Source organism: Telopea speciosissima, chromosome 2 (assembly GCF_018873765.1).
Source record: "Telopea speciosissima isolate NSW1024214 ecotype Mountain lineage chromosome 2, Tspe_v1, whole genome shotgun sequence".
In the NCBI taxonomy this organism is placed as follows: Eukaryota; Viridiplantae; Streptophyta; class Magnoliopsida; order Proteales; family Proteaceae; genus Telopea; species Telopea speciosissima.
Window position 1 is genome coordinate 4,386,460 of NC_057917.1, and position 13,085 is coordinate 4,399,544.

At 40.6% G+C, this 13,085-nt stretch overlaps 1 protein-coding gene across 2 annotated transcripts in view; it reads left to right on the forward strand.

The window, feature by feature from the left end:
* LOC122652770 (V-type proton ATPase subunit a1-like) overlaps positions 1-13,085 on the forward strand; it is a 53,907-nt gene that overhangs the window by 25,355 nt on the left and 15,467 nt on the right. For both annotated transcript variants that reach the window (XM_043846618.1, XM_043846619.1), the window contains one exon: positions 7,132-7,292. In XM_043846618.1, coding sequence (XP_043702553.1) covers positions 7,132-7,292 — 161 coding nt within the window. The remainder of the gene's footprint in view (positions 1-7,131; positions 7,293-13,085) is intronic.

The window sequence follows — 13,085 nt, forward strand, 5'->3', positions numbered from 1 at the left end:
TGCCCCCCCTTACAACCTTATATAAAAGACTCAAAAATAGACTCCTACACTAAAAAGGAAAGGCCTAACCCAATCCTTAACCTATTAGTTAACTTAAACTGACTAGGAAAGTGAAATAACAAAGGAAATAGACTTAAAACATGACTGGACTAATAGAGTCCTAATCCAGCCCAGCTTAAATAGTCACATGACTACTCAACCAAGTCAAATAAAACTAAGTACGGAATCTAGTATGTAACCTAATTACCCATATTTTAGGCCCATAATAGTGGCCTATTATATAGAAAACCCATGGGATCAATGGCCCAACATGTATATAACCTAACCCTAGACTTATTCCCATCAAAATAAGCCTCTTTTGGTGATGTATCTGCATCAACGAGATACACTGTAGAGCAATACCTAGACGAGCTAGTGGATGATGGTGAGGAGGAAGGGCTAAGTGTGAGGGGTACCGGGGGCTTTGAGGGCGTATTTGTTGAGTTTGATGGGGGCAATTACATGTTTGAGTGGTAGAGGTAGGTTTTCTTTGAGCTTGTTGAGATTGGGCCAATCGAGGCAATGATAGAGGAAGCGGAGCGTTTCGGTGATTTCTTTGGCGGAGGGAGAAAGGGAGGGAGTGGGGGGAGAGGGGGGCATCTTCTTCCTCTATGTCTTTGGTCTGGCCTATGTTTTCTGGGCCAAGGTTCGAAAACTCGGGTCTCGGTGCCAACTCGGACACTTGAAAAACCGAGTCGAGTCGAGATCTCGCCGAGTTGGTGCACTTTTTTTTTTTCCCCCCGACTCGAAGCCTCATCTCGGTGGGTTTTAGACCTAGTTTGGGTCTGAAACTTGGTATTCAGCCTATTTTAGGTCATTTAAACACAATGACACTATCAGATTTTACAAAAACAAAGTCCAAATAGGAGTTTCACTTAATGGGAAAACAGGACAAACACTCACTTATGCTAGAAACCAGGATAGACACAGGACAAACACACTTATTTATGCCTAATATCATTAGTAAATGCCTAATATCACTTAGTGGGAAAACAGGACAAACACTCACTTATGCTAGAAACCAGGATAGACACAGGACAAACACACTTATGTATAGCATTTACTTAAGATACAATTAATAAATATGCAAATCCCCCCTATTTGAATCCAATAAAAATAGTTAAAGAATCAAATTCCAAAAGAAAAAAAAGTCAACCCCCCAATTCAAGAACAAAAACTGGATTTTCGGCGGTAGGTGCAATTTTCAACTTTCTAATGCTGGGGTTTTTCTCAAATCTAAAAATTCCATAAATCTTAATATGGTAAAACATTGCTGAAAACCAAAGTGCGGTAAAATGTTCATTTGTTTTGATGTCCAAAAAAATATTTTCATTCAGAGTGATTTTGACAGCATTCACGCACACCGAATTAAGTTTGACCGGTACATAACTCCTTCAATATAAATTAGATTTCAGCAATCTTGGACTTGTTGGAAAGCACCCCATTGGGGAAAAGCCCACTCCGTCCGTAAGACAAACTAAAGGAGGCTGACTTGACCAGGAAGCCAGTCCAGTATTAGTAAAAGCAACCTATCGCGCTGGGTCACCACTCCTTTCAGAGTAGCCCACAACCCAAGATATGGTATATGGTCGGTCTCTTATCGGACATAGCAGGCTGAGCATCTATTTCTCGTATATCGCTCCACACCAAGAGGAGCACAACTCCCTCCAGCAACAACAAGAATGGAACCATAGGCTCCTATGCTGGGAGCATTTCGGGGTATAGATCTAACCACCTCAACTCCCCGTTTCTGGCATGCTATAGTTATTATAGTCTTTTGACGACGGGAATGGGAGATTACCGGTAAGCCAGATGCTTCGCGAACCACCGGTACATTTTTGTTCCAACAAGTCCAAGATTGCTAAAATCTGATTTATATTGAAGGAGTGATGTACCGGTCAAACTTAATTCGGTGTGCGCGAATGCTGTCAAAATCGCTCTGAATGAAAATATTTTTTTGGACATGAAAACAAATGAATATTTTACCGCACTTTTGGTTTTTAGCAATGTTTTACCATATTAAGATTTATGAAATTTTTAGATTTGAGAAAAACCCCAACATTAGAAAGTTGAAAATTGCACCTACCGTCGAAAATCCAGTTTTTGTTCTTGAACTGGGGGGTTGACTTTTTTTCCTTTTGGAATTTGATTCTTTAACTATTTTTATTGGATTCAAATAGGGGGGTATTTGTTTATTTATGAATAATATCTTAAATAAATGAAATACAAATACAAAAGCATTTACTTTAAATGATATTAGGGATAAATAAGTGTCTATCTTGTCTTGGTTCCTAGCATAGATAGGTGTCTGTATACCAAGATTTTCCAGCAAGATCTCGAGATCTAGCACTCATATAAAGGACCTAGATGGGCATTTTCCTAGGTCAAACCGAGATCTCGACCCGAGATCCGAGATCTCTCCGAGATATTGACATTTTGAGACTCGTAGTCAGTCTCGTCTCAGGATTTCGAAAAACCGAGAAACTCGGCGAGATCTCGAACTATGTTCTGGGCTTGCTTTCAAGGCTTGAAGGAAAGTGAAAATTTTTCGAGGGGATAGAAAAAGAAAGAAGAAGAAGACAAAGAAGCAGCACAATAAACTGTAGAGAAATTCTAGAAGAACGTAGGACAGAAGTCTTTAATTTACACCCTCTCATTGCTCGTGGAACTGTGGTTCTCATAGAGTTCCCTAAATTCACTGATGTGTGATTGGAGTGAGTGAGATGTTTGTTTGGTTTTTCTTTCAGTTCGTAAATTTTTATGGAATGTAGTTTGGCTTTTGTAGTTCAATGATTATGATGCCCTAGGTTAATTTAATTTCATAAGATCTGGTTTATGTGGGAGAATTGAGGTGGTGTTTTTGTGGAACTGGTTAGGGTGGACTTAAGGTTTGTTGGCTAATTTCATAAGATCTGGTTTCAGTGGTTATGATGCCTTCCTCTCTTCGTGGGTCTCCTGATGCAGAATTGGTACATCAATTGGATTTCAAACTGGGTCCATACCTGGCTCATGTTATGGGATTATTTAATTTCAATGTCCCAGCCTATATTCTGCCCAAGGATAGCTATCAGCCAGCCTTATTTGGGAGGGAGAATATAGCTATTGATCTTTTGCTGATTTCATGGAGAGAGTTATTATAGGAGGACAGATTGTGTGGGTCCACAACCTGCGAGTTTCGAGATCAAGATTAAAGATGCCATGCGAGAGGAAGATTTTTTCCAGATTTCGAGTAGGTCCCATGGTCAATATGTAAAGGAGGCTTGGAAGATCTTTTTCCAGCTTGCATGATCCTATATTTTAGGGAAGATATAGTCCCTTGCGTGGAGGGGGGGGTTATTAGTTAAAGATTAATTTCTATTTTATAGGTTGTTTTATGTAATTAGTAGTTTCCTTTTCTAGGACTCTTTAGTTTGTTAATTAGATTGGGATTCGAATATCGTTTTAAGTAGTTTCTATGCAGGATAAAGTTCAATTTGTGAGGGATTCCTTTCCACGCAAGGAGGGATTTGAAGTTTATAAATAAAGAGCAAAGGCTGAAACAGCCGAGTCGAGTTTGAAAAAAAAAAGAGTTTGGTTATAACCATTAATGGCTGTGAAATACAGTTGAGAGGGTGAGATGCCTAAGCTATGAAAGGGTGAGAGGCCCAAGTGGGGGAGGAAGACTCAATCCTGTTTATCATTCTATCTTCTATTTTATTTTATTTTTTTAATTTCAACCAATTTCATTGTGTGATATGCTGCAAATTCTGCAATAATTTATGGAGTATCTGCTGCAAATCTTAATCTAAGCAATGGTGTACTTCAACTGTTAAACTTGCAATCGATTGATACAAAAGTGGTAAGTGGTTAGGGCCTAGGGGTTACAGCTGGAAATTCTGATCAAGGGTCAACAAAACAAGTACCTGCAACTCTGTTATTGAGGGAGTGTTGCTGAACCGTTAAGCCTTTGATCTCCTTAGGCATTCATCAATTGTTGCTGTTGCCCAGTTTTTAATGACCAAACCAGCATTAAACTTGGTTCAAGAAGATCCTGCCCGAGGCTAAGTCCTTCGTGATCCAGACTTACATTATCTCCGGTGGAGCAGAAGCAACAACGGCCATGGCCGACTCCACTGTGTGCCATCCCCCTCGTCCCGCTCCATTTGTTCTTTATTACTGTTGTAACTTGCCCTCATCTTCCACACAAAGTCCTTCCAAAACGGTGGGACTGTGAAGTGGATGGGGTGGGAGAAACATGGTGCCGATAAGGGACAGACAAGAAAAATATTGGAAATCCAACTTCCCCTCCCCACTGCAACCAAACAATCCAATTTTTGTATTTCCAAGGAAAGTCTGACAACTACTGTTCATTCCCACCGCATCATGACCCTGACAAACAAATGGGGCCAAGGAGATTAGTACTAGGATTCACAGAGAGAATAGGATTCCTAGGAAGATTGCATTCTGAAAATTTTGAAACTGCAGGCTAGCTGGCCTTTCTTTCTTCTTCTTCCTTTGGTACTGCTGTGGTACCTAGCTGCTGCATCACAAAGCCTAGCACAGCATCATTGGGTCCAGCTGGGTGTCAAACTGTCGGTTCGGCTCAGTTTCGGTCTTGGAATGGTGAGACCAAAACCAAACCGTTAAGAAACTTCGGTTTTTGGTCGGTTTCGGTTTTGATCCGGTGTGGTTTCGGTTTATTTCGGTTTGTCAATATCGGGTTATTACCGGTTTAGATCGGTTTGTTTTCGGGTTTGAGGCACAATGAAATCTTAAATTCATACTTTATAGTGAGGAAAGATTCGATAAAAACACCTTAATTCACCTTCCCCAAGTCAAAACAAGTATACAACCATAAACAAGAAAATTGATTTAATATGTTCATGTTGTAATTCAAACAAAGAAGAATAAATTATATGGGGAAGAATGGAAGATATATTCAAATCAATGGATAATTATTGTTACAAATCATATAATTATTTATAATTAATTGTAAGGGGAAGATAATTAAAATTGAAATCAAAGAATAGTCACTGAGAAGATAATTACTATTGAAATCACTGAATGAACCCTACTTTCAAATCATTTATTTGACAACCAACTAATTTTGTATAGTAAACAAGGAGATTAATGGAAGAAGCATTGTTAAAATGAATTTTTTTTTTTTCATAACCTCATACTCATTGATTTGTAACAATCCCCCTTACAACCAGAAATTTGTTCACTAACTCAATGATTTTTCTTTATCAATTCACCTATTCATAACCTTATACTCAATATTTTTTTTATCGGTTTCATTCGGTTCGGGTTTCGGTTTGCTATTGGTCGGTCCGGTGCGGTCCGGTTTTCAGCCGGTCCTGTCATATCCCAGTCCAAAACCAATCCAATAAGGATCGGTTCGGTTCGGTCCGGGTTTTTTTGGTCGGTCTTAACAGTTCGGGCTAGGTTTTGACACCCTTGGATGTAGTCCTAGATAGGTAGGAGACCTACTAGGAGCCAGTTCAACCAGGGTCTAATCTGAACAGGTCATCCGAATGGGTGAAACTTGAGTTTTAGGTCAAAATTAGGGTTAAAGTTAGGTTTAGGTTAGGGTTGTCTTATATAGTAATGATGGGCAGGTGTAGGGAAGTCTAATGGTATAGGTTTTATGATGTTTGAGTGAATGGAAGTAGGTTAGGTGAGTTGGGCAGCAAGATAAGGTTATTTGAGACAATTCCTAATGGAGGTAGGAGAAGGGGATTCTAGGGTTTAGAGATATGATTAGGTTACTAAATTCAGAATTAACATGTCATGAAATCAACTACTGATTCTGAGCATGAAATCAGAATCGAGTATGGTTGAAGGTTTGAAACTGTGCTTTAATGGAGGTAGGGGCAGAATGGAAAGCAGAATGGAAAATATGAGAATATATTCAAATCAGGCCACAGGAATTAGGTCAAATTTGAATCACTTCCCAAATTAGGGTTAATAGAGGTATGGTGAAAATCTGAGTTCAATCGGATGGCTGGTTTGGTAGATCTCAAAAATCACCTTATGTTACCTTCTAGAAGGAAGAAGAATAGTTGCAGAATTTCTTACTTGTTGCAGGTCTTCAATGGCAGCAGCTTTGAAGATGAACAATGGGGTCTCCTGATCTTCACGATGCAAAGAGATAAGTAGCAGCCCTCCCGATCTTCACGATGCAAGGAGTCGATTGGAGATCCACCAATCCCTTCCACCTTGAGATCCACAAGGATATACACTCACAAAGAGCAGCAGCAATGGCAACAAGCATGAAGCTAATTTTTATTAATCAAATTCGTATTCAATGCTGGCCTCCCTTACAAACTTATATAGAAGACTCAAAAATAGACTTAGACACTAAAAAGGAATGGCCTAACCCTATCCCTAACCTATTAGGTAACTTAAACTGACGAGGAAACTAAAATACTAAAAGAAATAGACTCAAAACATGGCTGGACTTATGGAGTCCTAATGCAGCCCAACTTACATCACATGACCACTTAACCAAGTCACATGATCACTTAAATTGAACCAATTGGATGCAACCAATTTGAACCGGTTCAATTAAAAAACATAAAATAAACTAAGTATTGGGCTAATCCCGTATGCAACCTATATACCCATATTTTAGGCCCATAAAAGTGGCCTATTACATTAGAAACCCACGGGATCAAAGGCCCAACATGTATGTAACCCAACCCTAGATTTATTCCCAATGAAACAAGCCCTATTTGGTGATGAATCTGCATCACCCTTACTGTCCAGGTACCAAAGGCAAAAGCTTATGGAGAAATTTTATATCTGTTAAACAAGCATATTGCTCCTTCCTTCTAATAAAATTATGAGGAAGAATTAGTATAGCTGGAGCCAAATTCCTGATTTCTTTGCATTAAAATTTTCAGGAAATCAAGAGAAAGAGGGGGAAGTGAGAGTGGTTTTTGCATGATGCTATCTATAGTTTCTCACTATGAAATCATGAATGTGAACTACATTTTCATACAATGAAATCTATAATGTGAACATTAGCCATTACTGAAACATGTAAACTTAAGTCAAAGATGGAGACACATTGTTTTGGAGATTATGACTTACATATTGTTTTCCTGTCAGAAACTTGGCAGCTTTATGGAGTTGGCGTTTGGTGGACGCTATGTTATCCTTCTAATGGCTGTGTTTTCTATCTACTGTGGGTTGATTTACAATGAATTTTTCTCTGTTCCATTTCACATATTTGGTTTGAGCGCTTACAAATGTCGTGATTCTACATGCAGGTATGGACAGTTGCTTAATTTTCCATATCCTGAATCAAGAACTGTTTTCTTCCATCAAATATTGAATAGCAACTTAATAAATACAATATCTGACACCTGTATTTCCACCCTTGGCCCCATTGCTTAGAAGTGAATTTTTTTTTTTTTTTAAGGGGTTAATAATTGAAGTGAAGTGATTTTAAGTGAAAAAGAAACAGAATTTTTATTGGTAAGTACAGAGAGATGGATTGGAGAAAGAGAAATGAAACTTTTCAATGAGTTATTTTGATGGAAGTAAAGTGGAAAATTTTGTTGAGTTTACTTCATGTTTACATTTGCTTCACTATAGACCAAATGGAGCTTAGTACCTCTACGAACATCACAGAAAAAAAATCAAAATCTGACCATTAATCATATTCCTTTCTGTTATTTCGGGTTTTACCATCTTTAAGAAAGAAAAAACTGTTAACTCAGATCAAGGAAAGGGGACGGGAAAATGGTCTTGGATTTGGAACCTGCATTTATTCATGACCTGTATCCCTCTTGTTAGATCATCCTTCTTATGGTACTTTATGTTTCCTAAAATGGGGTGGTTATCTATTGTTGCCTCAAAATGTTGACAGCTAAGCTTGTCCCTACCGAGCTGGTTACTCCTCTCGTACCTTTAGCTGCTTTTTTTTCCCCGTTTGATGCTCATGAGGATTCATTCTTTCAGTTTGTTTAATGTATGAACACATTGAATTTCTATTATATTCCTTCCGGTATACATATAAAGGCAACATATATAATCCATGATAAGGGTTGGATTGCAGTATGTGCAACCAATGGAACTTCAAGATCCAACGATCTAATTCTTAACCCTATGGGTATTCGTCAGGGCTGTCTCCTCTCCCCATTCATCTTCTCCTTGGTCCTGAAGTCCTCTCCAGAAGTGTCCAATCTAATACAGACTAGCTTCTTATCTCCCCCATTCCTAAATGCAAGTGATGTAAAGTGGCTGTCTAAAACCAGCCGCAGGTGTAGGGATTCTTCCCTACACCAGCATAATTAGCCATCGGGTAGGTGTAGGGATTCTTCCCTACACCAACAGCAGTCGTGGGGATTTAGATTAGTATTTGTTTTATTTGTTTTTATTATGTTTTATTCTTTATTGAGTTGTAATTCTAATTAGGATTCCTAGTTCAAATCTGAATCCTAATTAGAAGTCCTAGTTTTGAGTCCTAGTCCTAGTTGGCATTCCTATTCCTATTCCTATTTTGAGTCCTAGTCCTAGTTAGGATTTATATTTCATGTCTAGCCTTGAAGGCTATATAATGTAAGAGCTCCATTGAGCCCCCACGATTTAATGAATAAGAAATTTGCTTTGTTGCATTCCACTGTCCGAGATAGGTGTGAAGGTGAGGCTGAGATAGCCTTCACGAGTTCACCTGTCTCTCTCATTTGTGTGCATTCAGATTTGTTCAAGTTTGCTACTGCTGATTGTTTGAAGGTTCATGGCTCAGTTATCCAAATCTGCTACCAGTTCAAGGATCCATCCAATAACCAGTAAGTAAATCTCCATCCCCAAACCCTTCTGTTCCTAACCCTCTAAGCCAAACCCTAATATCCCTCCATCTCCAAACATCACTTCCATAACCTAAAACCTGCCCAGCCTGATTCCACCATTAGAAGCAGCCCAAACTTGGACCGAATCTCCCCACTGTTTGGGAAACTCGATCCAAGCCCCTAGCCATAATACTCATTATAAACCCTAGATCCCTACATTAATCTCCTTCTCAAACCCTAACCCTAACTTCACTATTTACCTAATTCCACCCTAGCCAATCCATTAAACCCTAGTAAATCCTGGTTCTGGTCCTAGTTGGCTTTATCCTCATCTAGGATTACATTATTTGGTATCAGAGCCTAGCTATGGGTTCTCCAAAATCAAGTGATCCAACCACTCTACAGCAACTGGCTGAGATAGTCAAGGTTTTATCTGAAGATGTGAAGACCATCAAGCAACAGGTTGATGTACTGTCACAACAAGGTCCTACTGCACCTCCACAACAAATATCACAAACTGAAGCTGCTGCTTCATACACTAACAACCGACATCCATATAGGTTACCACAAAGGGTTCCCACACTACAGACACACAGGATCAACAACAATTCTGCCTATGAAGAAGATGAAGATCACGATGGAAATCAGTATTACCGTGATGATAAGCATAAGGTGAAACTGGATCTGAAGGAATATAACGGGAAACATGACCCTATTGCATTCCATGACTGGTTGAGTGCTCTAGATGACTACTTCAAGTGGTTTCGGTTGTCTGAAGACCGAAAGATGCAGCTGGCCACGACTAAGTTAACCGGAGGAGCCAGAGATTGGTGGCGTACACATGAAGACAGGTTGATCCGTCGTCACATGGAACCAATTACTTGGGCAGCTATGAAAGAGATTCTCAAAGAGAAGTACTTACCTCCTTATCAGAGGCGTTTGCATGATCAACTGAACACTATACGACAAGGTACCTTAACAGTTGAGGAGTATATTGATAAATTCAATGACTTACTCTCACGTACGGGTGTAGATGAGAATGATGACCAGCTTATATCCCGTTTCAAGTTGGGATTGAGGGTTGACATTAAAGACAAGATAGGCGTGGTTGAAATATATAATTTGAATCACTGTTTTGAAAAGGCCATGGATGCTGAAGATTTAATCAAAGCTGCCCCGCGAAGATTCACACCGCAGTCCGGTGATATTAGGAGAACTTTTACTCCTAACAGATCTAGTGGTTTCCCTACCCGAGCTCCACTAACTACAGAGGAAAAGGGTAAGGCCCCCATGGGTAGTCAAACACCTAACAAGTGTTTCCATTGCCAACAAGATGGTCATTATGCAAGGTACTGCCCCCAAAGAGGGAAGTCCAATTCAGTGCTTGCAGCCATGGAAACTAGTCCAGATGTCCAAGTTTGTGACCCGCAGTTTAATGACAATTGGGCCGTTAATGCTGCTCTTGAGGGAGAAGACTATGATGATACTTTGGAAGACGAAATTTATGAGGTAAATGTAGTAACCCGCATTCTGGTTGCTGAATCTAAAGGAGAGGACTGGCGTCAACATTGCATCTTTTATACACTGATGGATAGCTGGACAGCAACAGCACAAGTGATCATGGACAGCGGTAGTTGTGTCAACGTGGTTTCTAAAGCTTTTGTCATTGAAGAGAAGCTTAAAGCTGAACCTCACCCACAACCATACAAGGTATCCTTACTTAATAATGATACTTTAGAGGTTAATCAGCGATGCTCAGTGCCACTCAAGATTTCTGGTTACGAGGAGAATGTCCGGTGTGATATAATTCCTATGATTCGATCGATGTCTTACTTGGGAGACCATGGATGTATGATAACAATGTATTGACGGGAGGTACAAAAAATCAGTGTTTCTTTGACTTCAAAGGGAAACCACTGGTTCTCAACCCCCTCAATGTACCATTGATGAAGCCAAGGCTTAGAGCTGCCCAGCTGAAGCGACAACAGGTCTTGAAAACTATTGACAATAGACAGCCAATGAAAGGAGGGTCAAGCAGCAAGGCACCACATGCTAGTACTAGTACTACTAAAGCACAACCCATGGAGCAACGAATTCTGTCCCTGCCTCACCGAGAATTCCTTACTACAAGTGAAGAGACAGGGTTGATACTAGACCTGGTCACGAGAGCAGTGTCACCAACCCCTACCACTATTCATCCCAAGTCCATAAAAGATCTGCTTGATGATTTCTCAGATCTAGTACCAGACGATCTTCCAGATGAGCTACCTCCTATGAGGGATATTCAGCATGCCATTGATCTAGTACCAGGTTCGGTGTTACCAAATCTACCCACTTATCGTCTCAGCCCTACTGAGCATGCCGAGCTCAAGAGACAAGTGGATGACCTGATTCGCAAGGGGTTTATTGTTGAGAGCATGAGCCCATGTGTTGTTCCAGCATTACTTACTCCAAAGAAAGATGGTACATGGAGGATGTGTATTGATAGCAGGGCAATAAACAAGATCACCGTCAAATACAGGTTTCCTATTCCAAGACTTGACGACATGTTAGACATGCTCACAAGTGCTTCCATCTTTTCGAAGATTGACCTAAAGAGCGGATATCATTAGATTCGGGTCCGCCCAAGAGATGAGTGGAAGACTGCTTTCAAGACAAAGGATGGTCTATATGAATGGAAGGTGATGCCTTTCGGTCTCACAAATGCTCCAAGCACCTTCATGCGTGTAATGACACAGGTACTTCGTCCATTCATCGATAAGTTTCTTGTGGTTTACTTTGATGACATTCTTATCTACAGCCACACCACCGAGGAGCATCTCGATCATCTAAAGCAAGTGATGAGAGTGTTACATATAGTGAAACTCTTCATCAACCTCAAAAAGTGTTCTTTTATGTTACCTAAGGTAATCTTCCTTGGGTTTATTATATCTTCAGCCGGGGTTGAAGCTGATCCGGAGAAAGTGCAAAGCATAGTCGATTGGCCAGTGCCACACACCTTGACAGAGGTTAGGAGTTTCCACGGCCTAACATCTTTTTATCGGCGTTTTATTCGGAACTTCAGCGGCATCATGGACCCATTACTGAGTGCATGAGAGAAAGTAAGGGCAAATTCCAGTGGACACCGGCTGCTACCAAAGCGTTTTCCTTGATCAAGCAAAAGATGACCGAGGCACCTGTTCTATAGCTCCCAAACTTTGATGTCATATTTGAGGTGGCTACAGATGCATCTCATGTTGGGATTGGAGAAGTTCTCATGCAATCAAATCATCCCATTGCCTTCTATAGTGAGAAACTCAACGATGCTAAGCGGCGTTATTCTACCTATGATTTGGAGCTTTATGCAATGATCCAGATTATAAAGCATTGGAGACACTACCTTGTGGGCAAAGAATTTATTCTATACTCTGACCATGAGGCCCTTAAGTATCTCCATTCTCAGCGATCCATAAGCAACCGCCATGCTAAATGGATCGCCTATCTCCAGGAGTTTCACTTCGTTCTGAAGTACAAGGCAGGCAAAGAGAACCAGGTCGCTGATGCGCTAAGTCGGAAAGTTCTCACCCTATCCACCTCTTCTTCTCACAGCACAGGCATCAAACATATCAGAGATGAGTACACGGCTGATGTTGATTTTTCCCCCATTCATACTACATTACAGCAAGGCGGGACTGATGCCAAATACTCCCTACGTGATGGATATCTCTTCTTCAGGACACGCCTATGTATCCCTAACACATCCCTTCGGTAGCACCTCATTAGGGAACTACATGGCGGTGGCATGGGAGGGCATTTTGGCATTAGCAAGACATATGCTGCAGTTGCTGATTTGTATTATTGGCCACATCTTCAGCGTGACGTCCAACAGGTGACTCAGCGTTGTCGAGATTGTCAGCTTGCCAAGGGTGATAAGCAAAACACGGGCCTCTACACACCTCTTCCAGTGCCTCATGCACCCTGGTTACATATCAGCATGGATTTCATTCTCGGTCTCCCATCTACACGGGAGGTCATGACTCTATATTTGTGGTGGTGGACAGGTTTTCGAAAATGGCTCATTTCATTCCCTGTCGGAAGACATTTGATGCAAGTCACATGGCCAAGGTCTTCTTCAAAGAGGTAGTACGTATTCATGGGCTATCCGAGTCTATTGTTTCTGATCGTGATGTCAAATTCACTAGCTATTTTTGGAAGACCTTGTGGATGAAGACCAATACCAAGCTAAAGTTCTCCACCGCCTTTCATCCTCAGACAGATGGGCAGACTGAA